General features: G+C 53.3%; 3 protein-coding genes across 3 annotated transcripts; 1 reads left to right on the plus strand and 2 right to left on the minus strand.

Moving 5' to 3' along the window:
* Window positions 1-749: 749 nt before the first annotated feature.
* On the minus strand, window positions 750-10,526 carry MRS44_007551 (uncharacterized protein; the record flags this gene model as incomplete). Its single annotated transcript, XM_065620575.1, has 8 exons — window positions 750-893; window positions 963-1,383; window positions 1,557-1,662; window positions 2,225-2,244; window positions 2,357-2,895; window positions 2,950-8,202; window positions 8,256-10,327; window positions 10,388-10,526. 8 exons carry the CDS (start codon window positions 10,524-10,526, stop codon window positions 750-752), a joined length of 8,694 nt encoding a protein of 2,897 aa, XP_065476647.1.
* A 1,146-nt stretch (window positions 10,527-11,672) lies between these two features.
* MRS44_007552 (uncharacterized protein) lies at window positions 11,673-16,484 on the plus strand (the record flags this gene model as incomplete). The annotated part of the gene is made up of 7 exons (XM_046276031.2): window positions 11,673-12,426; window positions 12,481-13,198; window positions 13,258-13,828; window positions 13,880-13,977; window positions 14,032-16,053; window positions 16,107-16,182; window positions 16,239-16,484. The coding sequence occupies 7 exons, from the start codon at window positions 11,673-11,675 to the stop codon at window positions 16,482-16,484; spliced, it is 4,485 nt and encodes a 1,494-aa protein (XP_046134444.1).
* Window positions 16,485-16,933: 449 nt separating this feature from the next.
* MRS44_007553 (uncharacterized protein) lies at window positions 16,934-20,161 on the minus strand (the record flags this gene model as incomplete). The annotated part of the gene is made up of 1 exon (XM_046270888.2): window positions 16,934-20,161. The coding sequence occupies one exon, from the start codon at window positions 20,159-20,161 to the stop codon at window positions 16,934-16,936; it is 3,228 nt and encodes a 1,075-aa protein (XP_046134443.1).
* Window positions 20,162-24,144: the final 3,983 nt, after the last annotated feature.

Below are 24,144 nucleotides of genomic sequence, written 5' to 3' on the forward strand. Positions count from 1 at the left end.
TTTCCTTATCAACTAAACTTGGGCGTGATGTGACCGCCAAGATAGCATATTGGTTCCTCCGCTTCGTGCGGGAGCATGCTGAAATGCCCTGGCACAAACTCACCACTCTTGAGAGGGCAATTTGAATGAACTGATCCAAGCCTTTGGTTGACCTTCTCGCATACTCTTTTCACGATAGCTTCATTCTAGTTCGATGCGTTTACGTAGTTAGTAGAAAGTTAGCTTGTTCTTGCGGAGGTGTTCAATTGTTCTTGCCTAGCTGGGTTGTAAATGCTTGGCGTTGCTGTCCATTTTGTCTGACCACGTTCCAAGGTATCCAGGTTGTGCGGCCTAGGTTTTGAAACCAGTGCCCTTGTTGATGCAAGCTGCGGCCAACTTGATGTTATTTTACCATCAATCAAGCATGGGCAGAAATTCAGGGCAAGACAGCGACATGCATGAGCAACAGCACTTTTGTGGAGTGAGAAAGGCACAGCCCGCGTGTGAAAATGAAGCCAACCCGCACAACATTATTTTGAACACCTGTGGTACCGAGGACGTATTGAGCAACAGCCGTGCTCACGAGAAGATGGGCATTGTGGAAAAACATCCAAGCATCCGAGCATCATCGATTCCATTTTTCAATGCTACATGCCAGAACCCCCGCCGGTACGACTGTAGAAACCAGAAGGGCGTAAAAAGAGACCCAACCCGTAGACTCCGAATGCAGCCTCCTCTCAAGACCGAAATGTTGTCGTTGTCCACACGGTTTACTCCTCGGCAAGGAGAGCATTTCGCTTGGCCGCCGCACGCTCCTGCTTGCGCTCGCGGGCAGCCTTGTTCTTCGCACGCTTGGCATCCATCTCCTCCTGGAGAGCCTTCTCACGCTGCTTCTCGGCCTTGGCACGGTGGATCTATTGTCTCCATGTCAGCAATCATCCCTCGTCTGGCCACCATGGCCGGGTATCATGGGCAACACGTACGTGCTCAACCAGGGCACGCTTGTGCTTGAAGGTGTTACCCTTGCTGCTGTGGTACAGCTCGTGGTAGAGGTGCTTATCGATCTTGCCGCTGGCACGGTACTTGACCAGAAGACGGCGGAGGACTCGGAGGCGGCGCATCCAGAGGACCTGGCTGGGCATACGGGCATCGGCAGTACCCTTGCGCTTACCGTAGCCACGGTGTCGGCCCTCTCGTCGGGCGAGGTTCAGCTCGCGGGCGCGCACTCGCGAGTGCTGGGTGACGGGCTTTCGGATGATGAGGCCATCGGCGATGAGCTTTCGGATGGTCTGGCGAGAGTTGGCGTTGGAAATCTCGCTCTGCTCGTTGGGGTCGAGCCAGATCTTGCGCTGACCGCAGCCGATGACCGACGAGGCCAGGCGCTTCTGAGTTCGCAGATTGACCCTGCAGTGGAGGAAGAAACACGAGTTAGCCACCAACTCCCTCTGATATCGATGATGAATTTTTGGCTTCGAGATCGCGGCGACGGCATCAGAAGCATCTGCTCCCAGCGCAGTCCTGCTTCCAGCTCCCCCAATATCGCATCCTCGTTGTGCTGATCGATTCGGACAACTTACATCTTGATTGTCGTTAGTGGTGGCCGGTCCTCGATGGATGTTGGATGAAGACTGAGAGGGGTTTGCGAGGCCAGAATTTCTCCTTGGGTTTGTGGGTTCACTTGCGCTAGACCCTTTCAGTTGCACTAAGCGAGGGCTGTTCTGGGTCATGAGTCACCGCCGAGCGATTCACGTGACCATTTTACTGCCACAGGGCACTCTGGAAGGTGGGGTGGGAAATGCGATATCCCCCTGCCCCAATCAGAATTATTCATGAGCTCAAATTGACTTCATTGTCATGAGGCGAGCTTGAGCTCGGAGTATTGTATCCGAAGGTTGACATTGTTGTGCTATTTCCCAGGCCATTGGATTGGTCCATTGAGCTATCACGAAATGCGAACCACTGTATTTTTCTTTGTATTTCTGCCAATCCATATATCTATGTGTGTGTTACAACAAGCATATGAGTGCAGCATGGCCTTGACATGGACGACAAGAGCCCGAAATTCAGCGTGGTGAAATTCGAGGAGATGGCGGTGGGGCAGTTTCGAAGGACACACACAACTGGGCGATTATGAGGATCATGAACAACGTCGATACCCACATGGGGCTTATGTTCGTGCATGGATTAGCATTATTCCCAGCACTATTCCTCAAGGTAAAGCAACAGATGCTCGATAAAAGCTTACATGAAGCCAAATCCAGATACCTGGATGTGACAGTGCTGCATTGATTCATAGCTTTTCATCATGGTATAACATAGGTAAGATGCCAGAACATTTGTTCATGGCACACTTGGTCCCGGAGATGTTCATGAGAACGTCTCGCTCCCCACATCGACCTTTCCAACACTCCAAATCTCCTTTTCGTCCTCTGCCTCGTCGTTTGATAGACCAAGTCCTCCCTGTCCACCTTCCGCCTCACGTCTCTCACGAGCTTGTGAGCCTAGTCTCATGGCAACACGCTTGAAGTAGTCTCCCATGCTCCTCTTGGTGTTGGCAGGCAGCTCCGCTCCGGACCCAGCCATGAACTTGTCAAAGATGCGGCTCTCCTCGTCCGCCACGCTGAACAGCTCCACAAATGCCGCCTCCGCCGCCAACTTGACGGGGATAACAGGGTCTCTAACACTTGCAAAGATGGGCTGTGCCAGGAGGGCCACGTGGGGTCGGACCATTTCCATGTCGTTGCGGCTCACCGTGCGAACAACCACCAGCGCAAGTCGACGGGAGTCGGTTGCATTGCCTGGCTGGATGATGGACGCAAGGGCCTCAAAGATTCCCTTGGTAGTCTCATAGCTCTTGGGCGCGTCTGAGAGTAGATACTTGCCTGTAGCTAGGATGCAGTTGTCTGCCACAAAAACCTATTCATGAATGTCAGCTAACAGTCTACTTCGAACTCGTTCGTCTTCACTTACGTTCTTGTTTGCGATGCCCTGGCACAGGAGTTCGGGCAGTTCGTCGATCAACGAATTTTGGAGCAGAGCCTCTGGGGATTCAACAAGGACGGCATTCAGAGCAAGCACAGACGAGGGGCTGAAGTGCGATGTAACCACACGGTTCTTGAGCAGACCCGAGGCGGCTTCCTCAGGAACGTTCTTGATGAGGGCACCCAACAGCTTGGCGTTGGTGATAGTCATGGTGTCGTCCCTCTCGTCTGTGTCCATGTCGATCAGGGACAACACAGCCGCTCGGGACGCCTCTCCCATGTTGGCACCGGCCTTGCTGATGACCTCGTACAAGGCCTTGAGCATTGCAGTCTTGACACCAGGATCGGCAGTCTTCGATCCAGTGACAAGTTCGGCAATCAGAGGATCAATACGGGGAGTGTACTTGATTAGGGTACCCAATGCCTTGGCAGCCCTTGTCCTCAGTGTCTCGCTCGACGTATCGGCGAGAGACTTGGCAAATGTACGCTGAAGTTGGGGCAAGAAAGGCTTGAGTGCCATTGGCATCTTCTCGAGGAGATTGTTGAGAGTGAGAAGAATGGCCGACTTGACTTCGGTGGCGCGTTCTGAAACCACTCGGATGAGAGGACCAGTAATCTGGGTCACGAACGGCTTCAGCGAGGCCTCGCTGGTTCTGTCGACAATATCGGCGATACCCAGAGCAGCCTGGACTCGTTGTTCTGCAGTACCGTTCATCAAGCCCTGCAAGAAGATGGGAAGAACAGCGTTGATGCCCTTGGGCAGCTCGAAACCACGCAGGTTCGCTCCCGCGACACCCACACGCTGGAGAGTTTGGCGAGTGGAGATGACAAGCGACTCCATCTCCTCCTTCCGCAACTTCTTGGTAAATCCGCTGAGTGCTGCCCAAGAGGACTTGACGACATCCTGGTCTCCATCATCGAAAGAGTTGAGTAGTGACCGGATAATGTCCTGGTTGTACCGGGAGTAATCCACGCTGGCGGCGGAGAAGAAGTTGCCCAGATGGCGGGCCGTAGCTGCTCTTCGACGGTGATCATCGTGCTTGAGGAGTTGTAGAAGGACGTTCATGACCGTGTTAAGGCCATCGTACTCATCAATGGACTGAATAACCGTGTCGAAGGAAGTCGCCAGCTCTTCACGAAGATCATCCTCCTTGCAGTTGATCTCGTTGTCCATAAGCGAGTTAATGATGTTAGGCAGGCGCCTGTTCATCGCAGGACCAGCAACCTTGGATAGAGAGGCCAAGGCCTTGGCATCGAATGCTGAGATGGGAGGTGTTGTGAGCGTAGGGATAAGGTTGGGCAAGATGATGTTTGATCGTGTTGTCTCGGTGAGTAGCGTGAGGAGGGCCGAAAGAGCATTGTCTGCCTCGTCTTCCGACCGAAGGAGGTTAAGCAAGAAGGGAAGCACTTGGTCGACAGCTCGCTTGCCAAAGATCTGCTGGAGAGAATCGAATGCTTCGGCAGCAGCCTCTCGGACGTCCTCATCAGAGTCCGTAAGTGCTGTGCGAACGACGGAGATGAGTGTCTTCTCATGATCTTCGAGAGCTTCAGGGGAAGCAGATGAGATCAATTCTCTCAGAGCAAGGCAGATACCTTGCTTAGCATCGACGTCGGTCGATGTCTGAAGGCCTTCCTCCAAAGTGGGAAGGAGACTTGCCAAAACACCATCTCCTGCTTTGCGGATAAGCTCTCCAAGGGCGTTGCTGGCAATGACCTTGTGCTCCATGTTGGAGCTTCCCAGGCGCCTGATGAGAAGTTGTGTGAGAGTAGGCACAAGCTCCTTGAGAGTTCTCGGGCTGTGCACAAGGACCTTCCAGACCGAAATAGCGGCTGACCGGACAGCTCCAGCAGTATCACATCGGCAGACATACAGGGCAGAGAGAATCTTGTTACGCTTCTCTTCTCCAAGGGATTCCTTGAGAGAAGCACCCGCTTCCTTGGCGTTCTCGTCAATTTCGTCATCAGCCTCTGTGCCAGCCTTGATACCTGTGAGGTTGAACAGAAGATCACCCACAAGCTCAACCGAGCTCAGTCGGATTCTGTAGCTGTCATCTGCAAGACCTCGCTCGAGCTCTGGGAGCAGGAGATCGACGGCACGCACCGCAAAGTTCTTCACCAGCAGGCGACCAGCGCGGAGAGCAGTCTCGCGGATGGACTCAACGTCGTCAGCAAGACCTGCGAGAATAGGCGGGACAATACGGCCGAGGTAGGACGAGAAACTGTTGCCAAAACAAACGGGAAGGAAGATGAAGAGAGACATGAAGCCTTCGCGAACGGCGGGCTTCGAGGACTCGACATTTTGGAGAATAGTTGGCAGAGTCTCCTCCAACCTTGATGTTCCCAATCCAGCGAGGACCTCACTGAGAGCCTGGGCAGATCCCAGCCGGTCGCCGGCCCCGGTGTCGGACTTGAGGGTTTGCATGAGGCCGGGGATAAGATCGGGTAGGGTATCCTCGCCAAGCTTCTCAACCAACGAACCGAGTGCTCTGGACGCTGTAGCTCGGGTGGTGGGAACCGGGTCGACAACAGCAACCTTGAGGCCAGCCACCAGCACAGGTAGGTGCATAACGACGTCCTTCTTCTCGGTCAAATGAGCCAGACTGCCAATGACCTGGGCTGCCTTGCGCTTGGTGTTGGAACGGTCGCCCAGACCACGCTGCAGGATACGAGTGACCAGTGCAAGAGATGGTGCATCAAGGTAGTGGACGAACTGGACCTTGATAAGGGAATCGAGAGCCTCGTCAGTGTACTTGGTAGGGTCGCTGAGGGCCTTGAGGATGATGTCGACCAAGCTCTTGATTTCAGGGTTGTTGATGACTTCACCGAATCTCTTCAAGCTTCGGTTTGCTGCGGCCCTGACCTCCTTGTGACTGTCGTTCAGTACACCAGTAAGAGGAGGGATAATATCGGGCAGACTGTTGGCGAGCTGTTGAGGATCAAGGTACGCCATGGCACCAAGCAGATCACAGGCGCCCTTCTTACTCCTCCACTGCTGTTCCTCAAGTCCTTCCAAGAGAGTCGGCATGATCTGCTTGACACCGTAAGAACTCAACTTTCCAAAGCATGCCTTTGCTGCTGCCAAACAAGCATCTCTGACATTGGCATTGCTGTCACCAAAGCCGGTCAGCAGCTGGGGCACAACCTGGATGACGTATGGCTCAAACAGACGCCCAAGTAGTGTTGAGAGAAGCTCATATGCCAGCAGTGCAGCTTCGCGCTGGTTTGCCTCCTTCTTGTTCTCCATCGCATCAGTGAGGGTCGAAAGAATGCGATATTCACGGAGGGATGAGATTCCTCTGCCCATGACAAGGCCAGCCAAACCATACGCAGAACCACGCTGAACGGCGTACTTCTTGGAGCTGAGTAGTTGCTCCATGATTTGCCCAAAGTACTTGGATGACTGGTCGGGGCAGGCCCGAATGAGAGGAGGTAGACATTCGGCGATAGCATATTGCACGGTCTCGGAGGGCGTACTCAAAGTTGCCACGAGCCGGTCAATGACAGTTGGGATCTTGGGGTCGCCAGGAGTCAGATGGCGAGCCAATGCACCGTACATGATGATGACGGCCTCGTTGACGCGATCGGCGGCCTCGCTGTTCTTGTCTGGCTGCTCCAGGGTTTGCTCAAACTTGGCCATGAGATGATCGAGAATTCCTTTGCCGTGGATTTCGATGGCACGGATCGAGGCATCCAGCATCTCACTTCGAACTGAGCTGTGTTTGTCTCCCAGGGGGCCATTGTCAATCAGGAAATCAAAGAAGGCATCCAACTGATCAGTCTTGATGACTGGAGCAAGCTCCTTGAATGCAGTCGCGATACCATGTCTGCCCTCCCAAGGGTCAGACAAGTCCATCTTCTTGGGCATTCCGAACTCGTCGAGTTGCTGAACTCGAGGCTTTGCAAGTTCCTTGTAGGTGGTTTCCAATTGTGTGATCACAGCCTCCAGGGACTCGTTGTGCAGACCCGCGGCTTCAGACGTGGCTCGGGCAGCAGCACGACGCAGCTGAGCATCCTTGCTTTCAACGAAGGGCAACATCTTTAGTGGGACCTCAGCTGTGACCTCAAAACCACTCTCTTCCCAGATCTCACGGCCCAATTCTTGGTTTTCGTCTTCGTCGTCGTGGCAGGCGAGCCAAATCTCGTCAGAGTACCCAAGCTCGCTCATATCAACTTCGGCACTGATAGATTGTAAGACAGTCGATCGGACGCGAGTTTCGGGCACCAAAGCGCCCTTGGCTAGGACGATCATCTCCTCGCGGTTCATGTTCGGTGCAATGCATCGACACATGTCAGCAAAGCAGTCCTTGATGAGCTTGTAATGTTGCGTGTATGCCTGCATGGAGCTGATGAGAACCGACAGAAGCTCGGCTCGTGGGACGGCTTCATCAACACAAATGTCTGTGTGGAATGACAGGAATTCAATAGCCAAAACAAGCTGGGCATCTGCATCATCGGCTGTGCTGCCAACTCCTCCTTTGCGAAGGACATCCAAGACCAGCGGCAAGGCATAGATGAGCGACACGGAGTCGAACGGTCGTTGCTCACCGGCAAATCGCAAACGATACAGCACTCTTGTAATCAAGTCCTCGAGAGGTTCTTCCTGGTAGTTTTCTTCCAGTGACACATCTCGAAGTCTCAAGGCTGCCACTCCGATAAAGGGTCTCATTGAGCCAAGTCGCTCAGAGACCTTCTCAGAGCAAGTGATGTATGCCAGGGGGGCTACATCACCAGTGATCATGTTGGCACCTGCATCCATGACACCAATGAGCAGTGAAACTGCAGTACCGAGCCATTGGGTCGCATCCGTCGGAGGGCCGGTTGCTAGGCTCTTGATGATGCCAATACCACGCAAAAGCCGTGCCTCGACTTCGCGGAGCGATTGTCTGATTTGGCTCTCCTTCTTGAGCTGTGCATTGACCTTCGCAGTTTCATCAGCAGTGAGCTTCTTCTGCTGACCCTTCTTCTTCTCAAGTTGGCTTCGGAGTTCTTCTTCCCATTTGAGGATATCGTAGTCCTTGTTGTTCTTGTTCACAACTTGCTGGGCCTTCTTGGCAAGCACGTCGACAAAGCAGGTGCCCTCGGGTGTTCTGAAGATAGCCGCTTCGACAGGGCCAACATCATGGAGCTGTTCGACAGCAAGATCTCGGCTAATGACCTCCAACAGACGTGGAATGATTGTGTCAGGCGCAACGAAGGCCAGGTCGGCTGCCGCGTTGTATGCAGCTTTCTTGACAACGTCCGACTATAAGTTTTGGTTAGACTTTCAACAGCAAGTTAGGGATGGCGCAATCAAACCTTTTGGTCAAAAGAGGTCTTATTGTCAATCTCCTCCAAGAGCTCATTCTGGTACTTTCGAACAATTTCACCGGGGTCCAGTTCCATGCGGAGACACAGGTCAATCCAGTTCGCTCTTGGAATCAACTCTGAGCGTGCTAGCACCAGAAGACTGTTTGCCTGAGACTCAAGGTCTTCTTTGGCAATGCTTTGGCCGGACTTTTCCAAGTCCTTCGGGGTCAAGCAGATGGCCTTCACAACGTGGACCAAGTTGTGAGGATCGATCGAATGATCCCTGTCACGAGACCCAGAATGCTCCAGATGATCCCAAAGACCATTGATGATAAGTGTCGAGACCCGCTTCGGGTTTCGAGTGTAGAGGCCAGAAAGGGCCTTGGAGGTCTCTTGTTGGATCGACGGAGGAACATTGTGGGCGGCGATTTGATGAATGATGGCTTCGGACCATGCAAGTGCGACTTGGTTGTCTGCATCCTGTTCGAGGCTCCCAAAGGCCGAGGTCAAAGCACGCGCAAACCATCTAAGGTCCTCTTCGGCCGTGACTTTAGAGTAGATTCGATGATTGAGCAGGAATGAAGGCTTCGGGTCCAGGGAGAGAGAATGCTTAACCACGGAAGCTTTAACCAAAGCCGAGTCGGCAGGCGAATCGGGGAACAAGCGCCGGACATGAGGAGTTACGGCTGTTAGAATGTAAGCACCGACAATGAGGCCATTCTGCGCAGCAGTAGCCGCATTTGCAGTGACCTCGTTGAAGGTTGTGATTATCTTTGGTATCACAGCCTCAACGAAGGCGGACATTCCAGGAGATGCGGATTGAGCCTCGGCAAGGGTCTGCAGGATATAACCCACACGGAGAAGCCAGCACTTTCGAGAAGGAGCCTTCTTATCCGCCAGGCCTTTGGTAATGGGGTCCAGAACAGCCTTGGGTATCTCGCCCTCGTTATCGAGAATGAAAGCCACGGCCCTAGCCAGAGCCAAGGTCTCTGCTGCCAATGCACCCTCATTTCCTTCTTTGCCAGCAACAACGGACGCAGCATTGACAATTTTATCGGCGCTTGCGTTTGAGAGCGGGACAAACTCAAGCATTTGTGCATGCAGTATGCGTTGATCCGGGGATGCGAGCTTCCCCGACTTCAGGGGGGTCGCAATCTCGTTGGTGATCTTCTCTAAGGATGCGTCGTCATTGCACCTATTCACGAGGGCCCGGAAAGCATCCAAAGCACCAGCGCGAATCGCTGCATTGGTTGACTTGACGTTCGATAAGATGGGCTTCAGCAGTTTTTGCTCAAGCACCTTGGAGAGGTCAAAGCTCTCGGGGAGACTGCGAACGAGCGGTGTAAGAACCCCGCCAAGGATAACTTCGGGAGCTCGCAGAAGGCCTTTTTCGAGGGCCGGGATAAGTTCTTTTGAAACCTCGTCGAGTGTTGCAAAAGAAGTGAAGAAGTCGGCAAATCCTAGAATCAAGTGCTCCGAGACGGCAGTCCGAGAGCCAATGAGCTCTCTGGAGAAGAACTCATAATACTTTGGCTTGAGAGAATCGAGAACAGGGCGAAGGTGCTCCTTCCGAGCAGAGACCCCAGCAATAATACCCAGCAAGATGGCATTTCTTGGGGTAGACTGAGCTCCCTTCGTAGCAAGAACGTTGACAGAATCGGATAGCCGTTTCTCACTGGAATCAGGGTTAGACAAAAGCTTCCTCAAGCCTCTTCTTGTGACGATGACCGCAGAGTGAACAACGGATTTCCTGGAAACTAGCTGGTGACACCTGTCCAAGGCATCGGCGTCGGTCAGGAGGATATCTGTGGCGAATTGGTCCCACAGTGAGGCATCGAGGTGCTGCATGAACAGACTGCACCATTCTACCAAGACGAACGCGCTTGTAGGAGCAATGCCATGCTTCTGGCTTTCCTTGCGGATGGCGGCAATGAGTGGGGAGATTGTCTTGGAGTCAACACCGGCCGAAACCAGGGCAACAAGGCATCGCTGAACAGAAAGACGAGACTCTCTATCGGCATAGAAGGCGTATGTTCCAAAGAATAGTTGGAGAAGACGGGGAATCGTGGAGGGGTCGAGGGCTGCGGAAGGGTTAGTTAGCTGATAGGAGCTCGTCACACGACAGGACCGGGCTTGCGCACATTTCTGGGTGAGCTTCTCTTCGATGGTGCGCAGTTGAGCTATTCGGATCGCAGTCGAGGACGAAGCCAGCGCCTTCTTGACGGCTGCAATGTCCAGGTCGGACGAGGCGCCAGAGTCGGAGGAGTCAACTTTAGACATGCTGGAGATCGGAGACGGAAGTGGGCGTCTGCAGTGATGAACTCATCTGGGGCTACCAGAGCTCGCAAACGCCGGACTTGAGGCGTAGGTCCTCGATCGAGGGAGGAGGAAGGGGGGTGTCGTGGAAATTCGGCGATAGTATTATTGATGGTGGTTTTAGAATTTTCGGGCACCAAATTGGTCGGAGTGAAGATGGAAATATCGAGATGGACTGACCCCACGTTGACCAGAGTGTCCAGCAGCGCAGCTCGCTCACATCCGTACCTTACCTAACAGGGCTCGCCGGGAGGATAGAGCTCGAGGGTTGCTTGGTTCTAGTGGGGTTCGGAGCCCTGAGGGTGCCCGCGTCTGACGAGGCAGGCCCGGGCCAGTCGCTGTCAGCTCCCCGCCATTCGATACATTAGAGAGGGCACAGGGGTCAACTCATCCTTGCTCAAGGGTAGCTTTAAGGATGGAAGAACAATGATGATAATGTAGGAAATAAAAGAGATCTGTAGATGTATCTGGCTAACAAATATAATCACTTTGGTTTTATATAAAAATCACTACCTATATTAAAACAGCAGTATTCGAGGGCTGTCTGTTCTGTTTTCCCCTTTGGCGTCTGATTTATTCCTCGAACCGTGTGGCGGCAGAGTCCATGCTTTGGGCCAGGCTATCGTGGACTTGAACCCACTCAACTCCCGTCTCCAACCCCGAGCAGTTTACTCACACACTGGCACAAGAAACGGTCTTGCTGCAGCTGTGCATTGGACTCCGGAGATCAAACCGATGAGAACCGTTTGCCAAAACTTTAAGCTCACACTGTTGTTCTAATATCTTTTCCTCCTACACCTTGTTTTGAGCGCTTGAGCAGCACCTGAGCAGCACCTCAAGGTCCACCGATCAAAAGCCCTTGCGTCACATCCTCTCCATCAACCGACCTTACTCTCGCACCCTTTCTTCAGCCTGATCTAAACTTGAAACCCCAGATCTTTGATCCTGCACGCCGCAAGGCAAAAGACCCCTTTGACACTGATCGTCCCTACATTTCCCCTGCAACCCGACCTGTCATTAGATATTCGCACCAGAGCATCTGTCCCAATTTTCCCTTGACTGGGACCTCCCACTCGCCACTCTTCCTCTTCTCCTTGGGCACCACCCATCATGGCTGGCGCAAAGAAGAAGAAGAAGCCCGCCGCTAACCCTGCTCGTGGCTTCGCGACCACCTCTATCGCTTCTAAGCCCAGGCCTGAACTCTCCGAGCCTGATTCGAAGCCCGCGAGCGCTGCTGCCAAGGGCCCAGGTGCCCCTCCATCGACGCAGAAAGATGCCCCACCATCATCGACTGCGACTCCTGGTGACGCGACTGCCAGCGCTGCTACTCAGGAAAAGCCGCTGAGCCCTGAAGAGTTTGAGAGGCAATTGGAGGAATCCGAGCTTCAGCTTCTTGTTGAAAAACATGCTAGCAAAACAAAGAGGGATGCTCAGCGCCAGAGATCTCGACTGGATACGGACCGTCGCCTTCTCCGTGGTCAAGCGGACTCGGTGAATAGCTTCAAGTGGTTGCCCCAGGAGCTAATGGATCACATACTTGACTTGATTCAGGCTGAAAGTCGCTTTTCATCCTCAAGCCTAACCTCGTCCGAGAATGGCGGCGCTGGAAAGATGCCTCCCGAGGAAGACATGATCACTCGACTCTGGACATTGCAGCAAACGCTCTCCGCCGCCGAATTTCCCACTGAGCGTGTTGCGGCCGTGATACGTTACATACTGGACATCTCGCCAAATGTATCACCCACAAACAGAGACTCGATCTGGGGCCTTGAGGAAGCTCTGGATTGGCTGGCTCGGGAATGCCCCCTTGACGAGTTGCCCTCGTACGAGCCCAAGTCGAAGCCCATCCCTAGAAGTACTACTGGTTTGTTTCTCGGCCCCTGAACCACCTGCCATATTCTGACTGAATCTGGCATAGATACTCCTCAGGAAAGCCCAGTTCCTACTCGATCAAGCACTCCTCGCCATTTTGAGTCAAAGAACGGCCGCAAGGGTAAAACTGCCGGTAAAGGTCGACCGGCTAAGACCTCCTCAGCGGCCAAGAAAATGGTTGTCACTTGTGATAGTGATATCGAACCTGACGAGCTTGTTCCGAAGTATCTGGAGACTAAAGCCAAGCTTCTAGAGTTCGAGCGTGGCTACCACCGGTTGCACAAATCGCAAGCTGCCGACGTTGACGAAGAACTTGCTGTTGCAAAGCTTGAAGCAAAAATCCGAAAGATTGAGTCTGATGTGCTGTTTGACAAGTACGAAGCTGAGCAACTGTGGAAAGCTCAGAAAATCAACTTGGAGAAACAGCTTGCAACCGCGAAGAAGGAGGCCGAGGCACAAGCTGAAACACAAACTGAAGCTGCTTCAACACCGGAAGAACCAGCACCAGAAAAGACGGATGAGGACGGAATCAACGACGAGGCGAACCGGATTGCTGCTGAGATCCTGGCTGAGGCGAACGAAGATGACGACGGCGACATAGGAGGATTATTTGCCTCCTTACCCCAGAACGAAGTCGACGCCAGCACTGGAGAGAGCCGCACGGTTGTAAATTCAGCCGACGGATCCAAGATCGTGATCCGTGACTTTGGAAAGTGGACAGGAGTCAGTCCCAGGAGGACTTTGGAGGAGACCTGTCGCTCAAGGTAAAACCTCGCAAGATTTTTAATTTGAACGCGAATACTTTGCTAATTGGGAAACACAGAGATGCGGCGGCGAAAGTCTCGTACACAATTGTATCGGATGCATCTTTTGCGAACCGTCACTCGTTGGATATTTTCTGGACGAAAGCACAAGAATTGCCGTTCCCGGCTACCTCGCCCGACGTTGAGATCATTGCTGACCCCTTTCACTTCACTTTCACCATGACCGGCATTGCTACACCGGAATCGAAACAGTCTGAGGCTTACATCTCCACGGCAGCCCTGTTCTATACTTTCAGTGGGAACCCCAAAGAAGAGAAAGTCGGCCTTAGGCTCCCACATGTGTGGAAAGATTTCTGGACTGAGCTTGCTGAAGCCAGGAAAGCTCAAATCGATGAGCAAGACAGAGTCGTGGTTAAAGACTTGAGAGCATTGGTTCGCCAACGACACGATCAAGAGCTTGAAGACGGCGTTATAATTCAAGGAGCATTCAGGGGCAGGGGTAGCAAAACCCTCAACGACTCTGGCGATGATGGTGGCCAAGATCGTTCAAGACAGAACGCTACTAACGGAGAGTACTACCAAAGAATCTGGGCAGACAAGTCCAGTACCCGCAAGTTCCAAATGATGCTAGTGAGTAAGGTGGCGAGCTTCTAATTCTAGCAGAAACTGACGTGTGAATAGCAATCCCGAATGCAGCTTCCCATGTGGCACTTCAGACAGCAAGTGCTGGACGCTGTCGATGGAAACCAGGTCGTGATTGTTTGTGGCGAGACTGGCTGGTATGATACCCTTCCCTCATGGCTCTTAACTGGCATGGACTAACCATCATATAGCGGAAAGAGTACTCAGGTCCCATCTTTCTTGCTGGAGCATCAGCTGTCGCAGGGAAAGCCCTGTAAGGTGTACTGCACAGAGCCTCGACGTATTTCTGCAATCTCCCTTGCTCGCCGAGTGAGCGAAGAGCTTGGTGAAAACAGAAATGACCTTGGCACTAACCGGTCACTGGTTGGCTACTCGATTCGGCTGGAGGCCAAAGCCTCGAAAGAAACGAGACTGGTGTATGCGACCACTGGTATCGTGATGCGAATGCTCGAAGGCTCAAACGACCTCCAAGAGGTAACGCATTTGGTGCTTGATGAAGTTCACGAGCGATCTATCGACAGCGATTTCCTCCTGATTGTTTTGAAAAAGCTTCTCAAGCGCCGGAAGGACTTGAAGGTTGTCCTGATGTCAGCCACGGTCGATGCAGAACGTTTCTCGGCGTACTTAGACGGAGCGCCTGTTCTCAACGTTCCTGGACGAACTTTTCCAGTCCAGGTCCGCTATCTCGAGGATGCTGTCGAACTTACTGGATACACGCCAGCAGACTCCCAGCCGGACAAGATGGTCGATATCGACGACGATCTGGTTGAGAGCGAAGGGGAAAACCCAAAGAGTGATGTCTCGAAGAGCTTGACGGGATATTCGTCGAGGACACGCTCGAGCTTGGCCCAACTCGACGAGTATCGCATCGAGTTTGACTTGATCGTTCAGCTGATAGCCCACATTGCAGTCGACAATGATCTCCAAAACTATAGCAAGGCTATCTTGGTATTCTTACCAGGTATTGCAGAGATCCGTACGCTCAATGATATGCTTCTTGGAGATCCACGGTTCGCCAAAGACTGGCTCGTCTATCCTCTTCACTCCAGCATTGCCACAGAGGATCAAGAATCGGCATTCTTGATCCCACCTCCCGGCATACGCAAGATTGTTCTTGCCACCAACATTGCCGAGACAGGTATCACCATTCCCGATGTCACCTGTGTGATAGACACTGGCAAACATCGTGAGATGCGATTCGATGAGAGACGGCAACTGTCACGCCTTATCGATACATTCATCTCGCGGGCCAACGCCAAGCAAAGGCGTGGACGAGCCGGCCGAGTGCAAGAGGGACTTTGCTTCCACATGTTTACCAAGTATCGCCATGACAACTTGATGAGCGATCAGCAGACGCCTGAAATGCTCCGCCTCTCGTTGCAAGACTTGGCGATCCGAGTCAAGATCTGCAAGATAGGAGGAATTGAGGAGACCCTAGGTGATGCCTTGGATCCTCCATCTGCCAAAAACATACGCCGCGCCATTGACGCTCTCGTGGACGTTCGTGCTTTGACGCAAGCCGAAGAACTGACACCGCTTGGACATCAACTAGCCAGGCTACCTTTGGATGTTTTCTTGGGAAAACTTATTCTGCTCGGAGTCATCTTCAAGTGTCTGGATATGGCCATCACCGTTGCTGCTATACTCTCCTCCAAGTCACCGTTCTCTGCACCGTTTGGCCAGAGAACACAGGCAGACAACGCACGCATGGCTTTCAGAAGAGGGGACTCGGATCTTCTCACCATTTACAACGCATATCTAGCGTGGAAGCGAGTGTGTCAGTCTGCCGGTGGCGGTGGAAAAGAGTTTCAATTCTGTCGAAAGAACTTTTTGAGCCAGCAGACTCTGGCCAATATAGAAGATCTCAAAGGACAGCTTCTCACATCTCTTGCAGACTCTGGGTTCCTCTCCCTCACGGAGGAAGAGAGGCGAACGCTTTCACGGGCTAGATTCTCTGGTGGCCGTGGACGGCGACATCAGCACTTTTTCGAGATCCCACGCAGAGTCAACCTCAACAGCGACAATGACGTGGTCTCGGCTTCTGTTATTGCATGGAGCTTCTACCCCAAGATTCTCGTGAGAGAAGCACCGGGGTCTAAGGGGTTGAGGAACATTGGTACGAACCAATCCATCAGCCTCCACCCTTCGTCTGTCAACCGAGGCCGCCTTGACCTTAGATGGTTGTCCTACTATCACATTATGCAATCCAAGACGTAAGCCTTCAAACATGCATCTACTTGAGTGACGAGCTGACATTGAACCACAGGGTGTATCACGCCCACGAGGCTACTGCCGTGGAACCCTTCGCAATCGCCCTCTTGTGCGGCGATGTACGATGCGATGTAAGACTCCCCTATTTTAGTTGATGCCCTTGATATAGTACTAATGCCTCTGCTAGATGTATTCTGGAGTAATTGTCTTGGACGGAAATCGAGGTCGCTTCGTTGTCCCAGACTGGAAGACGATGCTCGTTATCAAAGTTCTCCGAACCCGCCTTCGCGAGGTTCTGACCCGGTCTTTCAAGCAGCCGGGCAAGCTGCCCACTGCCCAGCAGGAGAAGTGGCTCGACGTTTGGCAGAGAATCTTCACGCAGGATTTCGGGCAGGATAGATCGGCCGCAACCGGGTTGGCAGTCAAGGCGTGAGTTTGAGTGGCTAGGTAGGTATTTTGATGGATTTGACCACTTGTTTGTTGCATGCACGGGGTCAGACATAGAGGATATCACAGGTTTTCAAGGGAAAGGAAAGGAAAGGCTTGCTAAAATAGATACAATGCATTAGACGTTTTTGAAAGTATAATACTAGATAAAAGCGGTGCGCATATCAGCCAATCTACCTGGTGTAGCCTGAAATGGGCTTCATGTCTAGGCTCGCAGATGGATGGCGACGAAGCAATAACGCAAGGATGTGATTAGAAGGCCTTCTCTTGGCCCTAGAGCTAGGCTGAGCGCCAGTACTTGCATTCAACAGCTGTACAGTGTACAGTCCTCCCCCAATCCTTTGTCTTCCCCGAATCTCCTGGATATCTCATCTCATCGTAGTACAATACAATATGCTACATGATGTGGTGTCGAAAGCAGTTTCCACATACTGCTCAGGACTTGTTCTCGGTTTCCTTCTTCTCTGTCTCCTTTTCTTCCTTGCCGCTCGCCAGGAACATGGCCTTGAAATCCGCATTGCTCTTCTTGGCACCCGCCACAGATTCCCCGTTGGTCTCCGCACCGTTCTGGGCCGCCTTGGGGGCTGAGGGCTTGAAGCCTAGGCCACGACGCGGGCCAGGCTTGCCTAGAACAGGTCGCCGCAAGGTAGTTGGTGGCGGCATGAAACCGGTAGATGTGGTGGTCTTGGGCTTTTGATCCTTGTTGCCACTTCCATACACAATGCGGTCTTGAACGTGCTCTGCCTTGGCTTGCCGGAGCTCCTCCACGGTGCCAGTTCGAAGTGGACGACCCTCAAACTCCATGCTGTTGAGTTGGAGGCTTGCCTTGCCAGCGGTGGCAACATCGGCAAACTCGATCTTGGCACCTCCGTTGGCGGGCAAGACGATTAACTTAACAATGGCTCCTAGAGGTTCGACAAGAGCCCGGATCCTCGCATCGTTGACAGTATCAGGGAGACCCATCAGAGCAACCGTCCGGGCCGAGATGTCTGCAGCAGTTGGCTTAACTTGAGCATCGCTTCCTGCGTCTTCCATGGCATCGTCTCCCTCCGCATCACGAGAAGAAGGTGCTGGCGAGCTTCTGGCGTTTTCAGCAACGATGGTCTTGGCTGCTGGCTTCACCTTTGACTCCTTGGAAAGTGAAACCTCAAGAATCTGGCTTCGGAACTTGGTGTTGTTCATCTCGGCCACGGCCTTCTCTGCCTCCTCTTTTGTCTCAAAGTCGATAAAGGCGAATCCCTTGTTTTTACCTAATAGAGTCTGCGGAACCTTGACTCTCGTAACTTTGCCGTACTTGGAAAAGACCCCCTTGAGGTCTGCTTCGCTCGCAGTTCTATCCAGATTGCTAATGTGGACTTCTCGGCCTTCCGAGAGGGCGCCTTCGCGAGCTTTCTTGTGGTTGGGGTCGGAATACTTGGCAAGAAGCTTGTAACGGCCCTCGAGCACCTTGCCCTCTTTTTTGATGGCATTTGCAGATGCCTCTTGATCCCGGAACGAGATGTAGCAGAACCGACGATGGGAGTTGACCTTGAGGCTTGGCCATCGAATGCTCAGTATTTCTCCACAATCCTTGAACAGGTTGCGGATGTACGCCTCATCGGCAACAGGAGGAAAGTTGGCAACGTAAACAGTCAGATCGTGGCCAGACTTGACAGTGAGTTGTGACTGGCCAAAATATTTTCCATCTCGAAGCAATGCAGATTGTGCCTCCTCAGGCGAGCTGAACTCGATGAGGGCTGTGGAGGAGTTGGCCTTCTCCTCGCGCACAAGAGCGGTGATGTTGTTGATGTGTCCATATTCCTTGAAGTACTGTCGGACCTTGGTTTGGGTGACATCGCTAGGGAGGTTGGTTACGATAATGGTGGAATTCTCCCTGTCTCTCTTGGGCGCCTGTGATTGCTGTGTAGTCGCATCCTGTTCAGGCTGCTCTCTGTCGGCATCACTCTTTTGTCTTTTGCTGGCAATCTCAGGCTCCTCTGTGGCATCCGCATCGGCCTCCCGCTTTCGCTTAGAACCGCCTGGCGATTTAGCCTCCTGAGTCTCCTCTCCTGCCGCCGGGGCGTTGTAGTACGCAGCGTAGGCAGCTGTCTTCTCCTGCTCTTCGCGTTCGCGACGCCTCTTCACCTCCTTTCCAGTCTTGTGTACCCGATCGGCCGCTTTCCGCAAAGAAAGAGGTTGTTCGTAGTCGTTGCAATGCTGCATGTAAACCTCCAAGACCTTTTCAGGCCAGTCAATCGTCCTACGAGCGACAGCCCGAGCAAGAACTGCGGTTGCCAAAGTGGGTATTCGGAAGCTGGCGCCGGCGGAGGAGGGGGTGGGACTCCGATTGTCCTGAGCACCAGAGGAAGAGAAGATCAGCATCTCCCACATATAATACCTGAACCAAAAGTCGTGATTGTCGGCGTGAATCTGCAAGGCTGCAAGCTTGTTCCACTGTGCTCTGGCCTCGTCCACGGCACCCTTCTTCTCTGTGAGATACTGGATATAGATGCGTTCGAGTCGAAATTTGGGATCGCCTTGAAAGTCCTTGCCGTAGAGTCGCTGACCAACAACCGAAACATCCTCGAGAGCAGCGCCGAGACCGACATCGGCAACGTCAACGGACTCGTCCGTAGCGGTAGCATCCATCGCAGTCCGCTTCAGAAAGCCACACCAAGCCACATACATCTCAATCATGCCCTCCATGCCATCCTTGAGTAGCTGATCCTCGCTCGTAGCGGCATGCTTGATGGACTCAACCTCACCAAACGGCAATCTTGCTTCCTCAGCGCATAGAATGTAGCGGTTCCAAAGAAGACCCGACCAGGGGCAATGCTGAACAGCCCTGCGGAGGACATCGAGGAGGTTTCCAGGGGATTGAAGATCGGAGTTTGAAGACGAAAGGAACACGATGTACTCGTACCAGGTACTCTGGTCTGTGGCGAGAACACTGGTCAACGCACGGGCGTAGAGCCCACGGCAGAGGTCAATGCCAATTTCGGGGTTGTCGTTGCTGCGCTTGCTTTGGATCATTTCCCAGTCGAGATAAGTCGTCAACGCCTCCTTCTGAGCATCTACATCGCCAGCATCCACCGCGCGCTTCAGCTTGCTCTCGAAAGGATCGCGTGCGGAGATTAAGCGCTTCGTCTCCTGGGCATTGGTCGTAATGTCCTTCATGGAATCCTCCCAAGCGGAACGGTTGTACTCGGACAAAAAGGTCGAGAAATTCTGAGAGGTCTCGTCCCAGGTGAGGTGCGGGGTGAGCAGACGGTCGCGATACAGGTGGGTGATGCGCTTGATGCCCTCGGGGGTTCTCGTCTTAGCAAGAAGCTCCATCTCGAGTGATATCCAGCGGTCCCAGAGTAGGTGGCTGTCGCCGAGCCGGTATCGGATGGCCTCATATCCTTGCTGCCACAAATCAAGAGCAGCTCCGAAGGAGAAGAGCTCGCGACCGAGAAGGCGCTCCTCGTCGGACCAGCCGGCGCCTGAAGGGGCCTGCGTCTCCTCCCACAGCGACCAGAAGTAGTTGCAGTAGGCTAGCCAGATGCGCAGGCTGCCAGGCTCAGCGCCGACGGCGCGCTTGTACAGTTCGACGACATTGACTCGCTGCTCAAGGTCGGAGGCGTTGCGTACGATCTCTTCGAGGTAGGCGAGCCAGTTATCTTCGCCTATCGGGTTGGCCATGTTTGTCGCGAGCGCAAGGCTGGGGGGCAGAGCGCATCACACGATGCTCAAGGCCTCTGATTGTGTATCGACGGTGCCTCAATAGCAACACATGGAATGTCAGCTAGGGAATAGGCGCGCAGACAAGATGAAGTTGGTTTGCGGGCGCGAATCGCGAGGCCTAGGTAGAGCTGGCAGATAATGCGGTCGAGAAACGTGACGTGTCGAGGCTATCGCGGAGAGAAAAGCGACTCCGATCTCAGGGTCTGAAGGAAGTCGAAGGTATAAAAAAAAGGTGGGGTATAGAATGAGAGGCTGAAATGAAAGGCTTGGGGGCTCCTTCTCTGACGGTGGCCTACCTACTCCCTTGACTCGATGGGAATGGAAGGTTTGAGGTTGGGAAAGAGGGCATGCACCAAGATTGATCAGCAGGCAACTGCGTGAACCTGAGAGCCAGTGTGTGCGTGCGCGCGTGGAGGTGGAAAAAAAAGTCACTCCCAATAATTCAGCACCTTCCACTGGGGACAAGGACAGGGATGCTCCTTCCCAGAAAGACGGGAAGCGAGGGTCATATGATGTAATGCCGAGCGACCACTTCAAAAGCCCAATGTCGTGGTACTTTTGCATCAATGTTGGTTGGTTTGGAGGTGGTTACAGAGGATTGCTGCAATCTCAGGAAAATGGCATTTTTGTGACAATTTGGCCATTTCCGCTTCCATGACACTGCTCCTATCTGATAGGTCTTGACACAATACCTAGAGCCTTAGGTCTTACTCTTGTCTGGCCCAAAAACTACAATGTCTCTGCTCATCTCTTAACAGCTCCGGCTCCCCGGTCTGTGACGCTGTGGTACCGGTACATTTGCACGAGGGCCCGTTGGCTGGAAGCCGATCTTATCCCAGAAGACGCGGGTCGCCCAAGGGTCTAGACCCCGATTCGACTCAGACTCGCCCCGTCGAGCGTCCTGGACTCCTTTCAGGCTCGCTCCGATTGACTGCTTCCTCCGGCGACCCAGCCCACCGTTAATTCCGCGCCGTTATTCCCAGTGCACGGGCGACTCGGGGTCCCGGCCATGAGAATCTCCGTCGAGCGCCAGGAGGAGCACGCAACAAAACACCTGACGGCCTTGTTTCTGGCTCTGCTATCAAGGACTGCTGGCTTTGAAGAAGCAGCCCTAGGGCATGGGAAATCCTCCTGATTGGATCCCGCATTGCTCAGCATCCAGACCGTACATCACCAATGCCAAGATGCCTGGGTGGTTGATCCCGCCCATCCGCGTATCAGCGCATGAGGGACAGCCAACTGTCTGGCAAGTGTAGGCGCTGGACACACAAGCCAGATAAAAGCAATAACACATGGATGGCTCCTTCACTGATCTTGCCGAGGCGATCAGCCGTCTCAGCTCGAAGATCGGGCCTCAGTCGCCAACCCCCGCAGATACGGGCGGGAGGCTGGAGAGGGCGGAGAGATCTGGGGACGCAAGCTAGGGTTGTCGACAGCCACCCTCACGGCGTCGCATCGTCTTGGACTGGAGGTGGGCGTTTGTGAGGCGTCCAGTGAGAAGCGTTATCGGAAGAGGCGCGCCTACAATGAGGTCATTTCGTCGTCAAGGTGTCGAATAGCAAACGGCTACCCAGGGTCCATGGAAATTCTAGATTCTCTCCCTCTCCCGCTCAGAAATGTGTCGCAGCCTGCCATACTGACGGCGTTGTATACGAGCAAAACGAGGTCCGACTGGATGGGCTGTCAACTCTACCTTTGATCGCACGACCGGTGGTGATAACTGGAGGTCACTACTTAACTCGGGTCACTCTAATCCCGAAGCCCCGATTGGTGGCTACCGTAGCTGTACAACTCAAAGCAACGACATGGAAGTTTTCTTAGAATAATTTGGCTCTTGACCTGGACGATCTATTAGACATGTCCTTGGCCGGTTTATCTGAACAGATAGATCTACTAGCTCAGGATTCGTTACATGATGACAATAGTTCTGCGTAGCTCACTCTTTGCAACTTAAAAGCTTCGGCTAGGTAAGTACGCCGAGATCCGTAGCCTAGATTTATCAACAACCTGGCTTTCCACACCTTATTCGCAATAGCTGACCACGAGTGATAACAGACCAATCCTACCTCTTCCCGACAACCTGTGAAGGACAAAGCAGACTTCCATGTGCATCATCCCACCGTGATGGGACCTCGGATCGGCACTTCGTGTTCGAAATTCCCTTGCTGTAACCCAGGCTTCCGTAAAAGTCGCTCGTGAGTGAAAAGAGAATGACGAAAGCTTGGCAGCTTCGTATCTCTGCAGTCTCGGCTACACTATTCGATATGGAGGTTCTTTGTTCTAACAAAGTATCTGTGTCGTATGCTTTAGCATCTGGTGATGGGTTGTATGGCGTCGCCCGATGTTCCCCTCAGAATGCCATTGAGAGCACGGACGGCCGTATTCACGATCGACGAACTGCACGAGGTAGCCCTGTAAAAGCTTTGGATCGTCATCTCCCGTTCGCTGACCGCTTCTAGATGCGATATACGGATATTCGTCACGCACTTCTATTAAAAAAACGAAAGGATTATGGAGCGGTGCGGGCTGACAACTGCTGATGCTGATGCTGACCGATGGTGCCAAGGCTCCACGTCGTTTCAAGCCGGAAGCAGTCGCCAAGAGAGAAGATCTCCCAACAGACGACTTTGAGTTGGCCACTTTCCACGACCACGAATTACTGCATCGTGGAAACAAACATCACCAGGTTGAGGCCCACCAGGCCAAAAGGTTCGTCTAGCCGCGGCCTCACGAGGCCTCTTATTATCGATCAAGCCGCAAAGGTTGAAGCCGCTCAACGGCCAGGCTGGGCGCGAAGGCCGGGGGGAGGCCAACAGGCGCCGGGAACTGCATCCCATCCCTCTACCATCATGCTATTGTTTCACGCTAAGGCAGGACAGTTCAGCGGCAGCGGCTGGCCTGGGCGCAAGTTTTTTGCAAAGATGAAACGAAGATGCAGAAGAGAATCGTCTTTGCTCTGCCCAGCAGTTCGCACAGCTATTCTCTATAGCTTCAACAACGCTCCTCGTCTCACCCAAGTCTCGACCTAGGTTTGGTAAGGTCACATCGCCAAAGACTCGTAACGAGCTTCAACAATAGCCGTGGCGAGCCCGGGCGACAACGGGTGATGGATCCCTGATGCCGATCCGGATCCCTCCACATGCAAGCCATTGTCCCACAGTCGACAGGACCATTCAGATGGCGCAGTGGTGGTTTGGACGGCGCAAGGAGAGAAGGCACAAAGAAAAATTAGAACATCTGACCCCTGGCCGCTGCAGACATGACACACACATCGCGGCGTCTTGTCTCTCTGAGACGTGATTTGGCCTGACCGCCTGCATCGCCATGGCCGTCCTTTGTCTGGTCTCCCCTGTGAGCTTCTACGGCTGTATGCGATCCGTCAGACGACGTCCGTCAGAGAGCTGAATGAAGGAGAGTGGGTGGGAGCTGCATTGAGATTTGACGCTCCACCGCGCGGCGACAAAGGAGTGCGGCTGTTGCCAAGGGCTGCCTCTCTGCCCAACACGACACGACACCCCAGCTCTGCCGAGTCTGGACAGACACACTGTCAGTATGCGCCATATTCCAGGTCCCCTCACAGTGCTTCTCCAGACGAGCGTTTGATGAGCGCGGCAGTGCAGAGGACCACTGGCTCCAAGCCAAGGCGATAGATCCTGGGCGGCTACACTGGGGTTGATATTACCACTCTGGGGCTAGCCAGGGACTGGCATGCCCATCGTAATAATACCAGTCAGACTGGGCCTGCGTGGATTGCATAAATGGCGTCTTGCTGGAGCGTTTCGCCTGTGCAGCACGGCGCTCTCTGCTTGCTGCTGCTGCTGTCAGAGAGGGCATTGCCCTGGATCCGATCCGTTCGTCTCACATGCGCCGCTAGAGGAGCAAGCATCATGGTCAATGCAAGAGAGAGCATGAGTGGGTTCATAGTGCGCTGTTCGAGTTAA

Source organism: Fusarium solani (genome assembly GCF_023522795.1).
Source record: "Fusarium solani strain SB1 chromosome Unknown bctg00000004, whole genome shotgun sequence".
In the NCBI taxonomy this organism is placed as follows: Eukaryota; Fungi; Ascomycota; class Sordariomycetes; order Hypocreales; family Nectriaceae; genus Fusarium; species Fusarium solani.